Source organism: Rhinatrema bivittatum, chromosome 11 (genome assembly GCF_901001135.1).
Source record: "Rhinatrema bivittatum chromosome 11, aRhiBiv1.1, whole genome shotgun sequence".
NCBI lineage: Eukaryota > Metazoa > Chordata > Amphibia > Gymnophiona > Rhinatrematidae > Rhinatrema > Rhinatrema bivittatum.
In genome coordinates, this window is record NC_042625.1 from 62,766,314 (window position 1) to 62,786,396 (window position 20,083).

General features: G+C 44.2%; 1 protein-coding gene across 4 annotated transcripts in view; it reads left to right on the top strand.

Annotated features, from left to right (window-relative positions):
• Nucleotides 1-20,083, top strand: part of RBM19 (RNA binding motif protein 19) — a 223,749-nt gene that overhangs the window by 49,291 nt on the left and 154,375 nt on the right. For all 4 annotated transcript variants that reach the window (XM_029619798.1, XM_029619799.1, XM_029619800.1 and 1 more), the window contains exons 14-17: nt 102-198; nt 4,106-4,216; nt 8,741-8,941; nt 13,858-13,981. In XM_029619798.1, coding sequence (XP_029475658.1) covers nt 102-198; nt 4,106-4,216; nt 8,741-8,941; nt 13,858-13,981 — 533 coding nt within the window. The remainder of the gene's footprint in view (nt 1-101; nt 199-4,105; nt 4,217-8,740; nt 8,942-13,857; nt 13,982-20,083) is intronic.

Consider the following 20,083-nt stretch of genomic DNA (forward strand, 5'->3'; position numbering starts at 1 on the left):
GACTAGTACAGATTTTACTGCCAAGGCTGTGTTTTCATCACCCTACAGTGTCCCAAGATCAGCGCTTTCTTGTGCCAACTCGTGTTTTTTTCCTCCTTCAGCTCTCATAACTGGAACACACTGTTCATGGGGACAAATGCTGTTGCAGATGCGATAGCACAGAAGTACAGCACAACCAAAAGCCAAGTACTGGATCACGTGAGTACGATGAGAGCTGTTCTCTGTCTTGTTTTTGTAAGCAATAAAGTTACATCTGGCGATAGCTATATTTATTTATTTATTTAATTTATTATTTTTTTTTTGCTGCTTTGATTAAATCAGTAGCAACAAACAATGCAGGAACAAAAATATTGTTTTTGGCCTGTCGGTTTCCTCTTTCTTCTCATCCTCCTTTGAGTTTCCAGCTCAGTCGGAACGAGGATTGTGATCCAACACCGTGAATTTTGATTTTCAGCTATCCGGAGATTTTTTCTGCTGTTTTATATCTTCTCCCAACTTACTTAGTCTAGTCATTGCAGTGAAAGTCCTTGGCAGGTGTCCTTGCACCAGAGCAATTCAGAAATGGCTTATTTATTTATTTTTTTATTAAATTGGCCTTGAACTTTGCAATAATGCAGTTTGTACTAATCCAGAGACTGCATACCAAAATTCAGCATACTTCTATCACAATAGAGGATACCGCATTCCCTTTATGCTCTAGCATAAAAAATGTAGGTGTGTTAATAGATCCTTTTTCTTTCATTTCATCCTGAAGTGAAAATGGTTATAAAATCTGGCTTTTACAAGTTGCGAATTTTGTCTCCTTGACAAAACTGACTTTCGGACTGTTGTAGAGGCTTCTATCCTGCCTTTGATCAACTACTTTAATTCCCTCTATGTTGGCCTTCCGGCAGTGACACTAAAGCCATTGCAGTTATTGCTCAACTCAGCTGCTTGATTCATTTCAGGAAGTAAATGTAGGGATGATAGTTCACCAGTCCTGATTGATCTCCGTTGGTTATTACCCATTACTGAATGGGGTGCAATGTGTTGTATGTCTATTGTCTCTCACGCTGACTAAAGCCATTACAGAGAGGACTTTTGGATGTACCATCTATGCAGTATGCTTGGCTTGTTACCAAAGAGATTGTGCTTTCTCGATTGCAGCCTCTATTGTTTTGGAACTCTCTTCCGGAGGCTCTGCGTCTGACAAACAGCATGAATACGTTTAAGACCCTGCTTAAAACTTTTCTACTCAGACAGGGTTGTTATTAATATCTTCTGAAATCTTTCAGTGACTGATGGAGCAAGATCTATAGAGTGTATAAAGTGTTATGTTGTATGTTTTCTTTTTGTTGTTGTTGTTATGATATCCATGCTTTTATGATTATCTGTACGTCGCTTAGTGCTTATGTGTAAGCAATTCATAAATTTTAAATAAAGAGCTCATTTTGGAACTCTACAATTGTGGGTCCTAGGTCTGGCCACTAGATGTCACTCTTATCCAGTGACTGAAACTCCCTCTCTTTAGGCATCCCCAGCATCAATCAGCCAAGGGAACAGAGTTCTCCATTGGAGTTGGCTTTTCTCATCTCTAACGTGGAAAGTAATATTCCTGGTAGCAGTAATGCCAGCCAGAAGTGTCAGTGAGCTTCAGGCTTTAGCTCATTATCTGCCTTATATGCAATTCTTCCACAATAAGGTGGTACTCTGCACCCACCCAAAGTTTCTACCAAAGGTAGTATTGACTTTTCATATTATTCAAGCCATCATGTTAGCTACATTGTTCCTGAGGCCATACGCACATGAAGGTGAGAGAGCCCTCCATACCTTAGACTGTAAAAGGGCCTTGACTTTTTTCAAGAGAAGAACTCAGCCACGTCGTCAGGCTTCTCAATTGTTCATTTCCTATGAACCCAATAGACTGGGAATAACAGTAGCCAAAACTACGTTGCCAACTGGCTAGCAAACTGCATTTTCCACTGCTATAGACTAGCAGGCCTACAAATTACAGACCCCATCAAGGTTCATCAATTTAGAGCCATGGCTGCTTTAGTTTCTCTTATATGAGCCATTCCATTTGAAAATATCTGCAAAGCTGCAACATGGGTGTCAGTCCACATCTTTGTATCCCATTATTGTCTGGACAATCTCGAATGACAGTAAATTCAGGCAAGCAGTTTTGTATAACCTGTTCACCCAGTAGTCTGCTCTCCACTGTGGGGTCCAGGTTGCTTATTCATTAAACTCTCCGCTGCAGTCCTCAGCTTGTGACTCTCCATATGTAAAAGCTAATTCAGCCCTGCTTATTGACAGGAAAAAGCAAGTTTCCTCCTTGTGCAGGCAGGCCAGTCCACACAAGTGAGTTATGTACTCCAACCAGCACATGGAGATGGAGATCACTGACTCGCTGATGTCACTCCTATATAGCCCTGCCCAGCCTGCTAGTATTCTCCGTCTCCAGCAGATAGTGGACGTGCATGCTTTCTTATGGACGTAGGCCTGTCAGGATAGGGCAGGTGCCCTGCGGACTTCCTGAGGTGAAAGCAAGCTCTCCCTCCTTCAGTTGAGTGTCCCAAACCATCCAGACAATAGCAAGATGAAGGCTGGTAACCTTCTCCCTCTGCTTGGCAGTGGATGTGGCCTGGTAGGGTAAGGAAACCTTGGGCTCAGCCCTCCCTGTGTTCTTCTGCCTCCTCTGTTTTCTGTCCTCCCTTCTCTGCGCTATCTTCTCCCCAGGACGATCTGTGTTTAGGCAGATAGCCTAACACCAAAGCAGCTGACAGAGAAAGCTTTTCTTTATTGAAAAGAAAAAAGCCGCAGTCCAGGTCTAGACCGAGGGCCAGAGAAAGCTGTCTCCAGAAATCCTAGCCTCTGGCTCAAGAGAAGGCAGCCTAGGTGACGGTGGTCAGTGTAATGCCATTAGCTGATTTGAACAAGCTGAAGGAATCTAGTAGTCCTCAGGTACACTGCTAAGTGAGTTAGATTTGGTCTGGGATTGAGAACCACCCCTGCAAGACCTAGCAGCAGCTAATATGGCTGACAGTCATTGTACAGACAGTGTAAGGATTTACAGAAGTAGCCTCTGACCTACCATGGGTCAGGTGGAGCACATCTGTGAGTGGATTTCAGATTAGTCTGGTAAAGCTTCAAGATGAGCAAATTCTTCGGCCAAGATTGGAAGGCAGGAGTGTAGGAGTTTGGATTTTCTGGAAGAACTATGACCAGCATCCAGTCTCCTATGTATGTTCCCACTGGGAGCCTGGATATTCCTTGGACCAAGTTCTGAAAGTGCAAGCAGGGGGTGCTCCTTCTCCCTTAACTCCATTCTCTTTTACAACCTTGGCTGTCAAGAGATCCAGGTTATATAATGAAGATACTTAGTGTCAGAGATTAACCCATGGATTAGCTGGGTGGCCAAGTTCAGTATTAATTGTAACCTGTATTCTTAATTTAATTAAAAATAAAATGGTTCTAGGATGTATTTAGCCAATTAGAACATGGGCCAAGGAAATACAAACTGTCATTCTGGGTCCTACCAAGGTCCATTGAGCCCAGCTTCCTATCTCCAATAATGACCAGTCCAGGTTACAAGTACTGAGCAGATCCCAAAAAGTAAATCTATTTCTTGTTTCTAACTTCTAGGGATAAGCCATGGCTTTCCCAAGTCTATCTGGCTAATATTTTATGGACTTTTCCTCTAGGAACTTGTCCAAACCTAATTTAAACCCTGCTATGGTAGTTAATTTGACCACATGCTTTGGTAATTCCCCTTTCTTTTTAGGTCTTTAAAGACTACTGCTGTAGCCAGTCAGGAAGCTCAATAGCTGTATAAGCATTACATATGTTTTAAATAGAATATGTAACACAATACACATTAATCTGTAGGGTAAAATCACATTTTTAATAGTAGCAAGGTTTAATTGAATAGCCATGTGTTCATGTTTGTGAGCAATGTTGGCCAACTTATGCACATTTTTGAAATGGGTCCTATCTGGTTGGCATTTCTGATGCATGTCTGCAGTTGGCATCTGCCTGTCTGTCTGCTGTAAGGAGCCACTGCCAGAGCCCTGGGACTAGCCTGCTTTGGATATTTGGTTCATGGCTCTGTTCTTTTTCCCTGCAGGAGGAAAAAGGCAGCATGGCCGTGAGAGTCGCTCTGGGAGAGACGCAGCTTGTACAAGATGTCCGTCAATTCCTGCTCGATAATGCCGTCAGTCTGGATTCCTTCAGTCAGGTGAGACATCGCCAGGGGAGTTGAGGATGGGGCAGCCACCTTGGTTATGATTTTTAGGGGTATGCCATAGCAAATAGAATTTACAAATAACTTGAAATTTCTTTTATTTCTATCTCATCCTACATAAGAACATAAGAAATTGCCATGCTGGGTCAGACCAAGGATCCATCAAGCCCAGCATCCTGTTTCCAACAGAGGCCAAACCAGGCCACAAGAACCTGGCAATTACACAAACACTAAGACGATCCCATGCTACTGATGCAATTAATAGCAGTGGCTATTCCCTAAGTAAACTTGGTTAATAGCTGTAAATGGACTTCTCCTCCAAGAACTTATCCAAACCTTTTTTGAACCCAGCTACACTAACTGCACTAACCACATCCTCTGGCAACAAATTCCAGAGCTTTATTGTGCGTTGAGTGAAAAAGAATTTTCTCCGATTAGTCTTAAACGTGTTACTTGCTAACTTCATGGAGTGCCCCCTAGTCCTTCTATTATTCAAAAGTGTAAATAACCGATTCACATCTACTCGTTCAAGACCTCTCATGATCTTAAAGACCTCTATCTTAACCCCCCTCAGCCGTCTCTTCTCCAAGCTGAACAGCCCTAATCTCTTCAGCCTTTCCTCATAGGGGAGCTGTTCCATCCCCTTTATTATTTTGGTTGCCCTTCTCTGTACCTTCTCCATCGCAACTATATCTTTTTTGAGATGTGGCGACCAGAATTATACACAGTATTCAAGGTGCGGTCTCACCATGGAGCAATACAGAGTCATTATGACATTTTCCGTTTTATTAACCATTCCCTTCCTAATAATTCCTAACATTCTGCTACACCAGTCCAGTCCTGCACAAGTGGGTTGTTTCCCCCTACAGCAGATGGAGGCAGACAACACTGATTTCAGTACATGACATCATCACTACTCAGGGGTGGTGCAGTGTAGCAGGAATCCAGTATTTTCTGCCTCTAGTGGATGGGAGGACTAGGAGGTGCAGCAGGGCAACATTGGATCCCAGGGTCAGACCCGGGGCCAGGCCACTGATTACAGCCAGCATTGCAAGCCCATTTTAGTGGCTCCCAGTATCAGAGGGGGCTTTGACTGAGATCCATGGGGAAACTTAGCCCTTGGGGGGGAAAAGAAAATAATAAAGAAGCAAGGGGCTGAGAGGTTTTTCCTGAGAGGAAGATTTTTGGGCTGTGACTGTCTCTCTCTCTCATTTCCCCTCCCCCCTCCTCTTTTGCCACTATTTCATTTATTAAAATTTATTGATCGCTTAACACAAAATGTTTTTGAGATAAAAAAAGAGAGAGAGAGAGTGGTTGGGCTGACAGCATCAGCCGAAGGCCGTGGCAGGGCTCTGCAATTCCCAGGAGGCTTGCTGATGAGGTCTCCAAGTCAGCTCTGGGGTGAGGGGTGCCAGTGGGATTTTTCCTCCTCGCAGATGGGAATGGCAAACTGCTCCCCCTTTAGTTCCTGCGTGCTTGCTGAACGGCCTGTTGCTGGCCTCACTGTTGGGAGACCTGGAAAGTACTTCCCCGGAGTACTTCCGGTTCCTGCAATAGGCCTTCTGTGCCTTCAGGAAATCAGAGGAAAGCCTGACGACAGAGGGGGGGAAGAGTCCTGTAGATTTTGCCCCCTGTGTTGTTCCCATAGGTCCCACCAAAGAGGATCCTGGAGGCGATTAGATTAAGGTGTTGGCTCCCTCGTGGAATGATCCTGAGGGGTTGGAGGACCATAGGGATGCAGAAGGTCGGCCTCCCTGGAGGAGAGATAGGTTCCCCTCACATCTCTCCTCGTCCCCCTCATCCCAAGGGATCCTAAAGGCTAGAGGATGGAAATGAAGAAAAGAGGGTCCCACAAAACAGACCGGAAGGTGATCTGTCAAGTCAGATGGCAAATATGAAAAGAAGACAGACCAGTTGCCTTAGATTAAGATAATTTATATCTCTTGATAAAAGAGCTCAACTCTGGCCGAGTTTCGCACAAGGCTGCTTCAGCGGCTTTATCAGTAGAAAAATTAAGATTCAATTCTGCAAGATGTAAATAGTGGTCTAAATTGAAAGTGCTGAATAGGGTCATGGCAGGATTTAAGTCTCAGTGGTGTGCTGTATGCATCGGTCTATTGATGCAAGTACTAGAACTGTGCAAACCAGCAATCGATTCCACCATAGTAAACTGGGTTTTACACATGAAAATGCATTTCATCCCGTGTATGTGGGACTTTGAAAATTGCTATAATATATGCCATTGAATTGTCAATGTTTTATCCATGTTAAATGACTGAACGGGGGTAAATGGCTTTTGAAAATTGCTACAATAGTATGTTACATTTACATGTGTAACATCTTTGAAAATTCCCCTATTAAGAGAACAACGTCCGGTGACTCCCAGGCTCATCTCAGCTGCCAATTTTTCTTGCCTACTGCAATAATGCAGACCCTACTTGATCTCGTGTTTTCCCGCAGCTAGGAATCCTCTGTGTTAATTCCTGGCTTTACCCTCATTCCTTTACAGCTAAGGATCCTCTGCAATTATCCTACCGTAGGCTTTATCCTTCACTCCCCTACAGCTAAGGATCCTCTGCGATTATTCCAGAGTTTCTTGAATTCTGTTACTATTTTTTGCCTCCGCTGCCTCCACAGGCAGACAGTTCTATGCATCTATCACTTTTATCTGTGAAGAAATAGTACCTTATGTCACTCCCTGGTCTCTTCTTCCAACCTTGTACCTTGTTAGTGTTAACCAGGCATTAGGAGAGAGATCCAATGATTACTGCACCCTGTATTAGGCAGAAAGGGGAAAAACCATGGCAGGCAGTAGATCAGAGGAAACCTAAGACATTAAAATTCAAAATTTTGAAAGAATTCCTAGGAAATAAATACAGAAATCTTTTGGATTGCGTGTGAAGGCAACAGTCAAACCCATAAAAGAATTACTGCTAGCAACGTTTTTGCCGGGTGAGAAGCCTTCTTGAAAATTCAGGCAATACTGCTTGACTTGCTTTGCTTTTGGACTTCACCACAGAAGCAGTCCTTTGCTTTTTCCCTCATGTCTGCATATCAGCCCCGTAGACCGTAAACGTTGGGGCCCATGTTGGATGCCATCTGAATCCAGTCCCCCTTTTTTCCACCCTGTCATCAGAAAGATTGATGTTGCAGTTGCGCCAAAAGTATCGAGCTTATTGGCTGAGAGTAGTAATCTCCGTGCTTCTGCTAAGGGTAGTAACTGTCGCACTGAGTAGGTTACCCCCAATGCTCCCTTGGCTTCATTTCTGACCTCTAGTCTTTAAGGACCCACGGTGTTTATCCCATGCCCCTTTGATTTCTTGAAGGGCATTCCAGGCATCCACCACCCTCTCCATGAAGAAATATTTCCTGGCAATGGTTGAGTCGTTCCCCCTGAAGTTTCATTTCATGACCCCTAGTTGTTCTGTTTCATTTCCAGCAGAAAAGGTTTGAAGTTCATGAAAGGTTATAATGATGCTCTTTGGGATAGAAACTTGTTATCTGTATGCAGTTTCTTGTACAATGCCTTGGTGTGTAGAGCCTTACATAAATGCCACAATAAAAGGTGAATTTTAAAACTGGCATGTGGGTGCACATGTGTGCGTGTTCATTGGCCCGTGCCCAGGGACGCAGCTATTTTATAACATACGTGTTCATTGTATAAAATATCCTGGCTGCGTGCACAAGTGCGCCCAAAATAAGTGGACACGCGCCCGTGCACGCAAATGCTGCTACTACTGCGTAAGTGGCAAGATTTTAAAAGGGGTGTGCACCAATGCCGTTGCCACAAAAACCAGTTTGTTCCCAGTTTGCCCAGTTGAGAGAGAGGTCTTCCAAACCCCACTGATCTGCCTAATTTTCTTTGTTTAATCGCTTACACGCCATCCATAGGAAGTGTAAAGTTACGCGGCAGGGGGACCTTTGGCATGTCGGAACACGAAAGTATTTAAGTGCAAGTTTAAGGTTAAAGTTTTGAGCCACCCATGCCCCGCCCAGACCAAATCCATACCCGGCCCCTTTTAGAGAAGTCCCCAGATGTGCACGCAGCAGCATTTGCGCGCGTATGCAGGCAGATTTTAAAATCTGCTCGGCGCGTGAGCCTGACATATTCGCACATCCCCTAATTTCGGCATGCGTCAGGCTTTTAAAATTCATCTTTAAATATTTGGACTGGAGGGTAGCAGAACGTTGGGGGGGGGGGGGTGTGAATCTTCTGACAGCTGTCAGAAGACTGTAAAGCTGACCAAGCATACTGCTTAGGCAACAGTGGAGGGGAACTGGGACCGTTTTGATCATATTCCAGCCACGGGTGCACCTGGGTTTCCAGACTTCATCAGTACTTTGCAATAGTTTTGAGTGAAGCATTTTTTCTGGAAATAAAACTGCCAGTTTGGTGTATTTATCTGCACTAGAACATTGGCATTTTTAGCCAGCCTTTGCCCTGGTGAATGCAGCTGGTGATGTGATGTATTTCTTAACTCCCCCCCCCTCCCCTACCCATTCCTTTGCCCTTCCCAGGCCACTGGGGAGCGGAGTAAGACTGTGATTCTGGTGAAAAACCTTCCCGCTGGCACCAAGACGACGGAACTGGAGGAAGTGTTTGGCAGACACGGCGACCTTGGGCGGGTGTTGCTCCCAGAAGGTGGAATCACGGCCATCGTGGAATTCCTTGAGCCCACAGAGGCTAAACGAGCCTTTACCAAACTGGCATATACCAAGGTAATTATGGCTAATGCAAAACGCAAGAGTGATTTGCTGCCCTCATGGCAGATTATTTACTTGCAAAATTTAATCTGGTGGCAAGAATGAAGAGCTAAAAAGTGATGCTGATTTCCCCTCCGATCCCTGCCTTCCAAAAGCTCCCATCCCCTACTAGCTGACAGTAGGCTAGTAATGTTATTAAGGAGCTTGAAATCAGGCCATGCTCTGTTACACAATAAAGAGCTCACAAGTTCTCACCCTCCTACTTCAGAATAAGAAGAGATCAAATGTACAATTTTTTAGTTGTTTGACTTTTACGTTATAAAAAACCACTAGAAGTGGCCAGAGTTGGAAGTGATACACACACCAGCCTGATGGTGTTCCATACAAATGGTGCAAATGACACCAGTGCTGCGTGTGGGAACTTGGCCATACTTTTGATCTCTGCATCTCGTTTTGTAGCCTGAGCAGATGGGCTTGTGAGCTTAGTTAGCACTAGTGTGGTGGATTACTTTATTTTCCCTGGCATAGATGTGTATAGTTTGTGTACTGGCAGTGACTGTTAGAAAACGCTGACAACTAATATTAAGTTAATGAGAATCTCTCTTTGCAAACCTTCATCTGATGACTTTTGTCCATTCTTTTTTATACCCCTGTAATTTGTGTGCTGCCAAGATAAACATTGTAAACCTTATTTAAAGGTATTCTCCATGGAGAAGCTCAGCAAACCACCACACAAGATGAGTGATGTCTTCTGACAGTGTTGCGTCAGGTCAATTTTCTCTCAAAGCTCAGAAACTTTGCTTTCTGGATATGTGTGGTCCTTCCCACACTAGGATCCCTGTGTGCGAGTCTCTTCAGTCTGTTTTCATTTGCTCAGCCTCCCCATGAAATTTCAGAATGACTTTGGAGTAAAAAGGGAAAAGCCAATTCAAAAAAACATAAACATTGTGGACATAAACTGTCCATACTGGATTTACATTCCCTTTGTTTGAAATGCCTCAGACTGGATCATGATTCTGCTAATTGTGGCCTCTGTCCCCGAGGACACTAATTTACTGGGAATTCTGATTCAAATATGAGCACCCAAGTACATCGAATCAGAATAAATTGAAAGACATTCGAAAGACAGCAGCGGCGGTACAGACAACGATGCCGAAGCACCAAAACTGAAACTCCTCTGTCTCTAAGAGGCAAAGAGTTGAAACGTCAGTGTTGAAGAGTGGGAGCCAAGAACTATTAACACCGAAGAGGCATAGTGCAGAGGCACCAGCATTGAAAACCACAGTGCAGTACTGTTGATGCAACGCATGGGTGCCGAGATTCACCAGCACTGAAGCATTGGCACCAAGAATTACCAGCGCAGGAAGAATGTACTGCGGAGCACTCAGAGGCGCAAAGCCTTGGCGCCAGCGTGCTTGCACACAGCAAGGTAATTCTTCATCACTGAGTTCTTCCTTAGATCTCATTGAAGAAAGCGTACAAAAAAGAGGAAACCTACAGAACCTTAAAGTATTATGTCTTCACCTCTTACATTGGAGCCTCAGATGGAATCAACACAAAATTTAATTCCAAACATTTTACTACAACATCTGGTACAGGATTCATGCCTTTATACAGAAATTATGGGCAAACTTTGTAAACTTATACATGACACAAGTAGCCGAACAACAAAAGTCTGCCACTCAACCCATACTAGAGAAGTTGCGAGACCATTTACAATAAAAACTTCCATCTTGTTTTGAAAAGAGAGAGGAAAATATAAGAAGAGAAGCACAAATCAGAAATGGCTTAATTTATTGAGACCATATCTGAAGATTCATGTAGTTCATATGATTCAATATTAATGCAATCAGATGTGCCATCACCAAGTCCACCATTGGATTTGACACTGGAATAACCCAGAGTTTACCTCCACTGGAAGACTCCGCATACCGAAAATTTTCTATAGAAAATGTCGGTAACAATACCATTCAGCTTAAGATTCCTTGTAAGTCACTTGCTTCCTCTGCGTACTCTTCTAAGATTCATCCAACCTCCAAAATAATTCAATGAAAGTATAAACTAAACTCTGGAAGAACCTCTCACTGGACCACTGATGTTGAAAAGTATTGATGTAAAATATAGGATACAAAAAATGTCCAGGACATGAGAGCATGCAACTCCCTCATGACTCCATTACCGTGGAATTCACAATGAAAAAAGCCAAGCAAGCAAGTTCTCATTTGAATTCATCACCAGGTAAAGATCCAAGAACTCTTGATGTGGTTTGGAAAAAGAGCGTATCAAGGTGCTAACCTTACAAGTTAGAATTGATGCGCTTTGGATATAAATAATCCAATATCTTTATAATAACCTTAGGAAACCTCAGGAATAATCAAAGAAGTTGCTAGTCGAAGAACAGTCCTTCAGTGAAATTATGGCATATACCAAAGATTGTGCTAAACATCATAAGATCGATTTCTGACTCAGTACCTCTACAAGGGTATCTGTAAGAGCTGTCACAGTGAAAAAATTAGCATGGCTATAAGCATCAGGCCTCAGAAATTATATCCATGAAAAACTGTCAGATACACCTTATGCAGGCAACTAGGTATATGTGTGTGTGTATATATATGTGTATATATATATATATATATATATAATTTTATTTTTTTATTTTTTATTTTTATATTTATTTATTTTTTAATTTACATTTTTTTATGTTCTGCTTTTCAGCACTTCAAAGTGTACCTCAAAGCAGATTACGTTCAGGTACTGTCCTATCCCTATCTCTACCGGGATTACAATCTAATTTTGTACCTGAGGCAATGGAGGGTAAAGTGACTTCCCAAGGTCACAAGGAGCAATAGCGGGATTTGATCCCTGGGTCATAGCCTGCTGCTATGTAGATGTGTATGTATGTATAATAGACGTGTGTTGGTCACAATGTCATTTCTGTCTGTGGCCGGCAGGTGCACTGTGCAAAGATAATATGCTCTGTCTGCAAAGCCCTGTCTGTCAGGCTCGCACACACAGATAGACACACACAAACAAATACACTCTCACATGGACACACACACATACATGCACACAGACCCCCCCCCCCCCCACACACACACACATACACACGGTTTCTTCTTCAAGCACTGCCAGATCCCCTTCTTCAGCTGCTGTGGGATGGGGGTCTGTGGTGGCCCCAAAGAAAGCAGAGCAGAGAGTGCTAGAGCTGCTCAACCCAAATGGCCTGGATTTTTGTGCAATTTCCTGGAAAAATTGAAAGGTCATGAGAGAGGATGGGAAGAGATGAAGAGACATGAGGTGAATGCCAGTCAGTCCCGCTGATGCTGCTGATTGACTGGCATTAACACATATATACAATATGTGTTTGCATATATATGCGTGTGAGTTGTGTGTGTGTGTAGGAGAGAGCTCACATCCAGCCCCTGCCCCACTCCCTTCCACTATGCCTCCCTTTCTCCATCCCTCCACTCCATAGTTCCACTTCCTTTTTGTCCACAAATTAAGCCCTGGTGACAGATGCACCTGTAAGGTTAGTAATAATTCTGAACCTGGTAATGCAATACAAGGGAACAGTCCTGCATTCCAGTCTCCAGTTTTTGGCATTGACAGCATGGACACTGAAAGCAACATAATCGAGCTATATCATTTGCTACAAAGAGTAAATTAGATTCTGCTAGCGTTCAGAAAACCACCTACAAAAAATCCTATAATTTAAAATGGAGAAAGTTCTCTAACTGGTGTGCACATCAAGGAGAACAAACTTCTTTTGTCCAACTTTAACGTACTCCAATAGTTGCTTTACCTCATGGACTCTGTACAACCTTAAACCTCCACTAAAGAAGCCAGTACCTCAATGGGACTTAAATGCTTTGATGATGCAGTTTTTGAAGCCACCATGCAAGCCAATGGCTACTTTGGAAATGAAGTTCCTGGCATGGGAAACTATTTCTAACAGCAGTCACAGGAGCCAGAAGAGTAAGTGAGTTACAGGTCTTAGTAATGTATACATCCTATATCCAGATATTCAAAAACAAAGTACTCTTCAGAACTCACCAGAATTTTCTTCCTAAAGCAGTATCACAACTCCACCTAAATAAGCCACATACCACAACAATGGGGCAGATATTGCTTACCCTAGACTGCAGACGAACCCTTTTCTTCTACTTGGACAGGATTCAATCACTCAGGAAATCAACTCAGCTTTTCATATCTGATGACACAGCTAAAAAAGGCTCAGCTGTCAAAAAAACCAGATGTTATCTAGATGGTTGACACAAGCTATCTCTCGTTGCTGTACAACCATGGGTTTAGAAGTACCACACTCTAAAAGTGCATCTAGTCAGAGCAATGGCCACATCGATGGCTCATTACAATTCGGCAGCAATCCAGGATATCTGCAAAGCTGCCACATGGTCAGCCATACATACTTTTACAAAATATTACTGTCTGGATAAGGATTCACATAAAAATAATGCTAAAAAAAAAAAATGTAAGTAACCATACCAAACTTCCCACATGATACAAGATGGGTTGAAAATTGAAACTAGTTCAGAGCAATCCTCAGCTGGGGAGTCCCACCTTGTGTGACAATTTGTTATGCTTGTCAACTGAGACGGCCACATAATCCCACCCTCTTCCCTGGGATGTTTATATAGTTTGGAAAAAGACTGAAGAGACTTGTCTGCAGGGACACTAGCACTGGAAGGCCCGTGCATGCTCAGACAGCAAAGTTGAACTTTCTGGGCTTTGAGAGCAAACCAGCCCACCTCGGCAACATCAGATGATGTCAACCAAATTCAGTTTTAGTTTCTTCCTTCCAGTGTGGAAGAATGAGATTTCACTTTGATTCTCCCATTGTCTCTCTGGTCCTCTGCCAGTCTCCGACCAGAGCAGTGGTACTTCTTACACTTCCAATTCTCTTGCTCTCTTAGTTTCAGCATGTCCCGCTGTATCTGGAATGGGCTCCTATGGGAGTCTTTACCCATCCTCCTTCCAAGAAGGAACAAAGATTAGATGTGGCAGCCACAGAAGAAGGAAAACCAAAGCCAGGAGAAGGTAAGAATCTGGGGTGAGGAGGAGGCATTTCTATGATAATCTGACATCTTTGTAAATAGGGCTGTCCTTGATCTGACTAGTAACATGTTGTGATTAGTAGCATTGGTATATTTAGTACTGACTTGATAGGTCACCTGACTGCACTCTCTCTCTCTACTCCAAAGTAGTAGTCACTCTAAATTAGTGAGTTTTAGCATGCCTAAGTCCACATGCTGATTGGTGGATAGGGGAATTGAACCTGAGTGATTAAGCCAACCTGGAGGGCCAAGAAAGGACCAGTGGTTTCAAAAGTGAGATGTGAAACAAGTTGTGGATCCTCGGAGTTGGGAAGCTTTAGTGCAGCGGTTCTCAACCTATGGGTCGCGACCCCGGCGGGGGTCGAACGCCCAAAACGCAGGGGTCGCGCGCTCCCGGTCTCTCACGCTGCCGTTGCCGCCGGGCTGTCAGCACGTTCAAGCCCAGCGGGAACGGCAGCGGCGCTAGAAGAAGCCCTGCACCCGCGGCTGGGCCTTTTCTTCTTCCTGCGCCTGCCCCTCCCGTGACCCGGAACAGGAAGTGAATCGTGGTGCGCGGGAAGGAGAGAGAGCTGCGCCGCGCGAAAAAGTAGCAGCGGCGGCTGCAGCATCGGCCCCCGAGCAGTTGAAGCAGCCGGTAATGGAGAAAGGAGAGAGCAGCACGAGCCTCCCGCGGCCGATGGGATTCTTCTTTCTTGGCCAGTGGAGGCTGCTGCAGCTCCCATTTGTGCTCGGGGGAGAAGAGGAAGTGAGTGAGAGAAAGAGAGAGAAGCAGCCAGCCAGCCTGTGTGTGATTGACTGGTCAGAGAGCTGATGTGTGTGTGTATGTGAGAGACAATGAAAGTGATTGCTCAGGGAGATGACTGATGTGTATGTGAGAGTGTGAGACATCAGTCAGGGAGGTGACTGATGTGTGTGTGTGAGAGAGAGAAAAAGCATGGAAGGGAGAAGTCTGGGTATGTGAGAAAACATGGGCGTAAGAAGCCTGGTGTTGTGGGGGTGAAAGAAAGCATGGGAGTGAGAAACCAGGGTGAGTGTGCATGCATGAGAGAGAGAGACTGCTTGGTAAGGTGATGGTGTGTGTGAGAGAAAAAGACTGGTGTGTGTGTGTGAATGAGAGAAAATGTGATTCAGGGAATGAGAAGCCTGTGCATGTGGAGAGTGAGCATGGAAATGAGAGAGACTGGTGTGTGTGTAACAGAGAGAAAGTGATTATGGGAATGAGAAGCCTGTGCATGTGGAGAGAACAAGCATGGGAGTGAGAGACTGGTGAGTGAGTGAGTGTGTGTGTGTGAGAGAGAGAGAGAGACAGAGAAAGTGATTATGAGAGTGAGAAGCCCATATATGTAAGTAGAACACGGGAGTGGGAAGCCTGTGTGTGTGTGTGTGTGTGTGTATGGCATGAGAGAAACTGTTCAGGAAGGTGACTGGTGTGTGTGTGTGTGAGAAAGTGATTATGAGAGTGAGAAGCCCGTATATGTAAGTAGAACACCGGAGTGGGAAGCCTGTGTGTGTGTGTGTATGGCATGAGAGAAACTGTTCAGGAAGGTGACTGGTGTGTGTGTGCCAAAGACTGTTTGGGAGATGATTGGTGTGTGAGAGACAGAAACTGGTCATGGGGGCATGACTGGTATGGTGTGTGTGTGTGAGAGACATGGGCACTAAGGAAGAGGACCATAAGTATAGAGCTTAGCTTCTACTGCTGCTTCTGGTGAGTGCCACGGCCTGCAGGGAAGGGGAGTAGGAGAGCTGCTGGAGGGGGTAAGTAAAGGTGGCTTTTTAAGTTTATTTTTCTTGACTGCCATTTTAATTGTGTGATGTCTGCTTTTTTGAAATATTTTATTGGTGTTTGGAGAATGTTTAATAGTTTTTATGCGTTTTTAATTGTTGGATGTTCATAGCTGTTTTGAAACATTTATTCTGCTTATTAGTATAGTTTTACAATTATTTCTGTGTGGGGATCTATAGCTGCTTGCTAGTTCTGTTTTCCTAATAAGAGGTGTATTGGTTTTTAGGACCTGATTTAATATTTGTAGTGTTGCCTTTTCATAGATAGGGTTGCTCCTGTTTGAGTGTATTCCATAATACAGGTGTAACTGTGTGCGGATTAGTTTATGTGCATTACTACAGATCCTGGGAGTATGTTAGGTCGGTTCTGTGTCTGTTACCGAGATGAGATATTTTGCTAGCATGTAAGCGTTTGTATCGGTCTTATTTGTTGTGTTTTCTCAGAGGACATGCATTGGTGGTAAACTGCTGTCTTTTCATAAGTAGGGCTATTGAGCCTGGAAATAGAAGGAGTTTGAGTTGCTGTTACTGAGATGTCACTAGAACCAGAATATCTTTTTTGTAGGGTGAGTTGTATGGGGAATGTCATAATTCTGCTTTACATCCATTATTGTGGGTCAGGGGGGTTCCTGTGGATACAAACTGTACTTTTACATCTAGCCCCGTGACGATCATGGGTCAGTGTGCCATGCATGTGAGAACCTATGGTGAGTTGAGTTACATTCACATTATAAATGTCATAATTAAATGATAAGTGTGCACTAAAATCCAACCCCATCCATAACCCCGCCCCCATATGACCAAAGCCCCGCCCTCACCCCACCCTCACGGGGCGAGGGCGGGGCGAGGGGTCACCGCAACATGAGGAACTGTATTGCGGGGTCACGGCATTAGAAAGGTTGAGAACCACTGCTTTAGTGGATAGGTTACAGGTCCCACTTGTCATTGGAGGGGATAAGGTCCAGTGAACCGAGGTGCCAGTTGGAGCGAAGAGACACAAAGGCGTAAATGTTAGGTACTTAGCCACAAGAGATCGCCCACTTTAAATTGTGGTGCTGGCCGATGTCGAGTGTCCACATATTTCTTGGCCTGAGTGGCTCCTTGCGAGATTAGAAGATTGGTGTAACTCCAAAGGTCTTTGCATTCTTCGGCAGTGAGACAGGCTGCAGGGCAGTCTACAGTGAGAAGTAGAGGAAGTGGTACCCAGGGGTGTTTTCCATAGATAATCTGGAATGGAGAGGAACCAGTTATATTGCTCACATGGTTGTTATGCAAAAACTCTGCCCATGGAAGCAGAATGGCCCAGTCGTCTTGCCTTTTGTTTACATGGAGTCTAAGAAAGGTCTTGAGGACCTGATTGACCCTCTCGGTCTGCCCATTGCCCTGAGGGTGGTAAGCCGTGGTGAAGTCTAAAATGATGCCGAACTTTCAGCAGAGAGGCTTCTAGTAATGGGCAGTGAACTGAATGCCGCTGTCAGACAAGATGTGAGATGCTAGGCCATGTAATCTGAAGACATGTTGGATGAAGAGATGGGCCAATTCAGGGGGCAAAGATAGTCCAGAGAGAGGTATGAAGTGAGCTATTTTTGGGAATCTGTCCACTACGGACCCATATCACAATGGAGCTATGTGAGAGAGTGAGATCCGCCATGAAGTCTGTGGAAATGTGGGTCCAGGATTCCTAGGGGCTGGCAATGGATGTAGCAACCCCTATGGTCAGGCATGAACAGATTTGTTCTGTGCACAATTGGGACAGGAATCCACTTAGTCCTTCACATCCTTTTTGACTCGAGGCCACCAAGAGCTGTGCTAAAAGTTAAGAGTTCGGGATGCTCCAAGATGTCCAACTCCATAGAGCTGTGCGCTCATTTCAACACTTTTTCCCGGAGCCTCTTAAGGACAATAGTCTTCCCAGCAGGGACAGAAGTGAGGATGATTCTTGCAGGATAGATGATGTGTCAAGATGCTTCCATTACGTCTTCCATTAAGAAGGGGCGGGAGAGGCATCTGCCCTCAGATTCTTTGCAGCTGGTCAGTAACGGAGCTCAAAATCAAACCAGCAATATAAAAGGGATCAGTGAGCCTGTCTGGAATTGAGTTGGGCTTTCTCTAGATTGTTGTGTTCTGCAGAGGTGGTAATCTGATGCTTGGCACACTCCAAGAGGTGTCTCCATTCCTCCAAGGCTTTCTTGACTGCCAGGAGTTTGTGGTTTCCAATTGTGTAATTTATTTCTGCTGGAGAAAAAAAAACAGTGTAATTACATAATACCAAAGCATAAATTTTAAAGTTAATCAACCAGAAATATATTTCTGAATACAATACAATCCCCAAAACCACATAACAGAAATCAATAAGGGTGGAAAGAACAAGAAAACTAGGAGACTAAAGGAGAAAAATAAACACTAAGAAATTAACTTAGCATGATAACATAGCCTGCTCTAATTCTAATATCGTTGTTAAGAATCGTCACAATTTATGGTTTGGTGATTATGTAATTACACTGTTTTTTTGGCTTTAATGTAAAGTGATAGTCCAATTTTTGAAAATCAATAAATATAAAATTTTAAAAAATCCTCGGTAAGGTCTGTGTACATATTGGAGCGGATTTTAAAAGGGTTACGCGCATAATATACACACATAACCCTTTTAAACCCGCTCCTGCGTGCGCCGAGCCTATTTTGTATAGGCCCGGCGACGCATGCAAGTCCCGGGACGCGCGTATGTCCTGGGGCTTGAAAAAAGGGGCGGGGCGGGATGGAGGCCTCCGGTACAGCGGCCGTGCCGGGGGATCGTGCACTGGCACTTGGCCAGCATGCGCAACCTACACCTGCCCAGAGGCAGGCATAAATAAGAAAGGTAGGGGGGGATTTAGGTAGGGCTGGGGGGCGGGTTAGATAGGGGAAGGGAGGGTAAGGTGGGGAGGAGTGTAAGAAAAGTTCCCTCCGAGGCGTGGCCTTGGAGGGAACGGGGAAAGCCATCCGGGCTCCCCTAGGGCTCGGCGCGTGCAAGGTGCACAAATGTGCACCCCCTTGCGCGCGCCGACCCTGGATTTTATAATATGCGCACAGCTGCGTGCATGTTATAAAATCGGACGTAGATCTGTACACGCCAGGTTACGTGCACAAATCTACATCCGTGCGTACCTACCAAAATCTGGCTCATTGTGTACACAAACTTTACTGCTCTGTGTGGTTATAAAATTACCTTCCCTAAGAGAACCAGTAAAGCAGCTAGGCAGAGGCAAGGTCTTCTTTTGGATTGGTGACTGCTTTTATGATGTCATCACTCACAGAAATGCTGCTTATGGATTGGCTGTTGCTCATTGCAGTTGCATGCCAGCTTTATAATTTGAAAGGAGATCCGATGGGCTTATTTCATCAGATATATTTCTGGCCACTTACAGTGATTGCCTCAGCGATCCGTTTCTTAATGGTAATCTGTGAATCTATATCGGATGCCTCTAGACGTAGATCTGTACACGCCAGGTTACGTGCACAAATCTACATCCGTGCGTACCTACCAAAATCTGGCTCATTGTGTACACAAACTTTACTGCTCTGTGTGGTTATAAAATTACCTTCCCTAAGAGAACCAGTAAAGCAGCTAGGCAGAGGCAAGGTCTTCTTTTGGATTGGTGACTGCTTTTATGATGTCATCACTCACAGAAATGCTGCTTATGGATTGGCTGTTGCTCATTGCAGTTGCATGCCAGCTTTATAATTTGAAAGGAGATCCGATGGGCTTATTTCATCAGATATATTTCTGGCCACTTACAGTGATTGCCTCAGCGATCCGTTTCTTAATGGTAATCTGTGAATCTATATCGGATGCCTCTAGACAGTTCTGTTAACAGCTGGCATCCATATCTTGTTCCATTCTCAAAAGGATTACAAAATCATGTTTTCATTTTGAAAATAATAATAAAACTGCTGCACCTAACTCCAGTCCCTAGAAATGGAGCGAGCTGCTGGATTAGTTTTATTTTTCTGCTTTAATTTTTATGTAGTATATTTTCTTTGTATTACAGCACACAGCACCTTCGGGTCACAACTGTTCTAAATAACTTCTGTGGCTTAAAGTCTCCTTCCCAGTGTGGTTCTGATAAATTTGAGCATGGAGTTGGGGAGAGTGGTGGGGGCTTGTTAAAAGGTGCACAGCAAGTTGGTTGGGGGGAAAGATCGAAAGGAAGGAAAAATTACATTGAAATTCTATATGAGAACATAAGGCTTGCCATGCTGGGTCAGACCAAGGTCCATCGAGCCCTGCATCCTGTCTCCAACAGAGGCCAATCCAGGACAC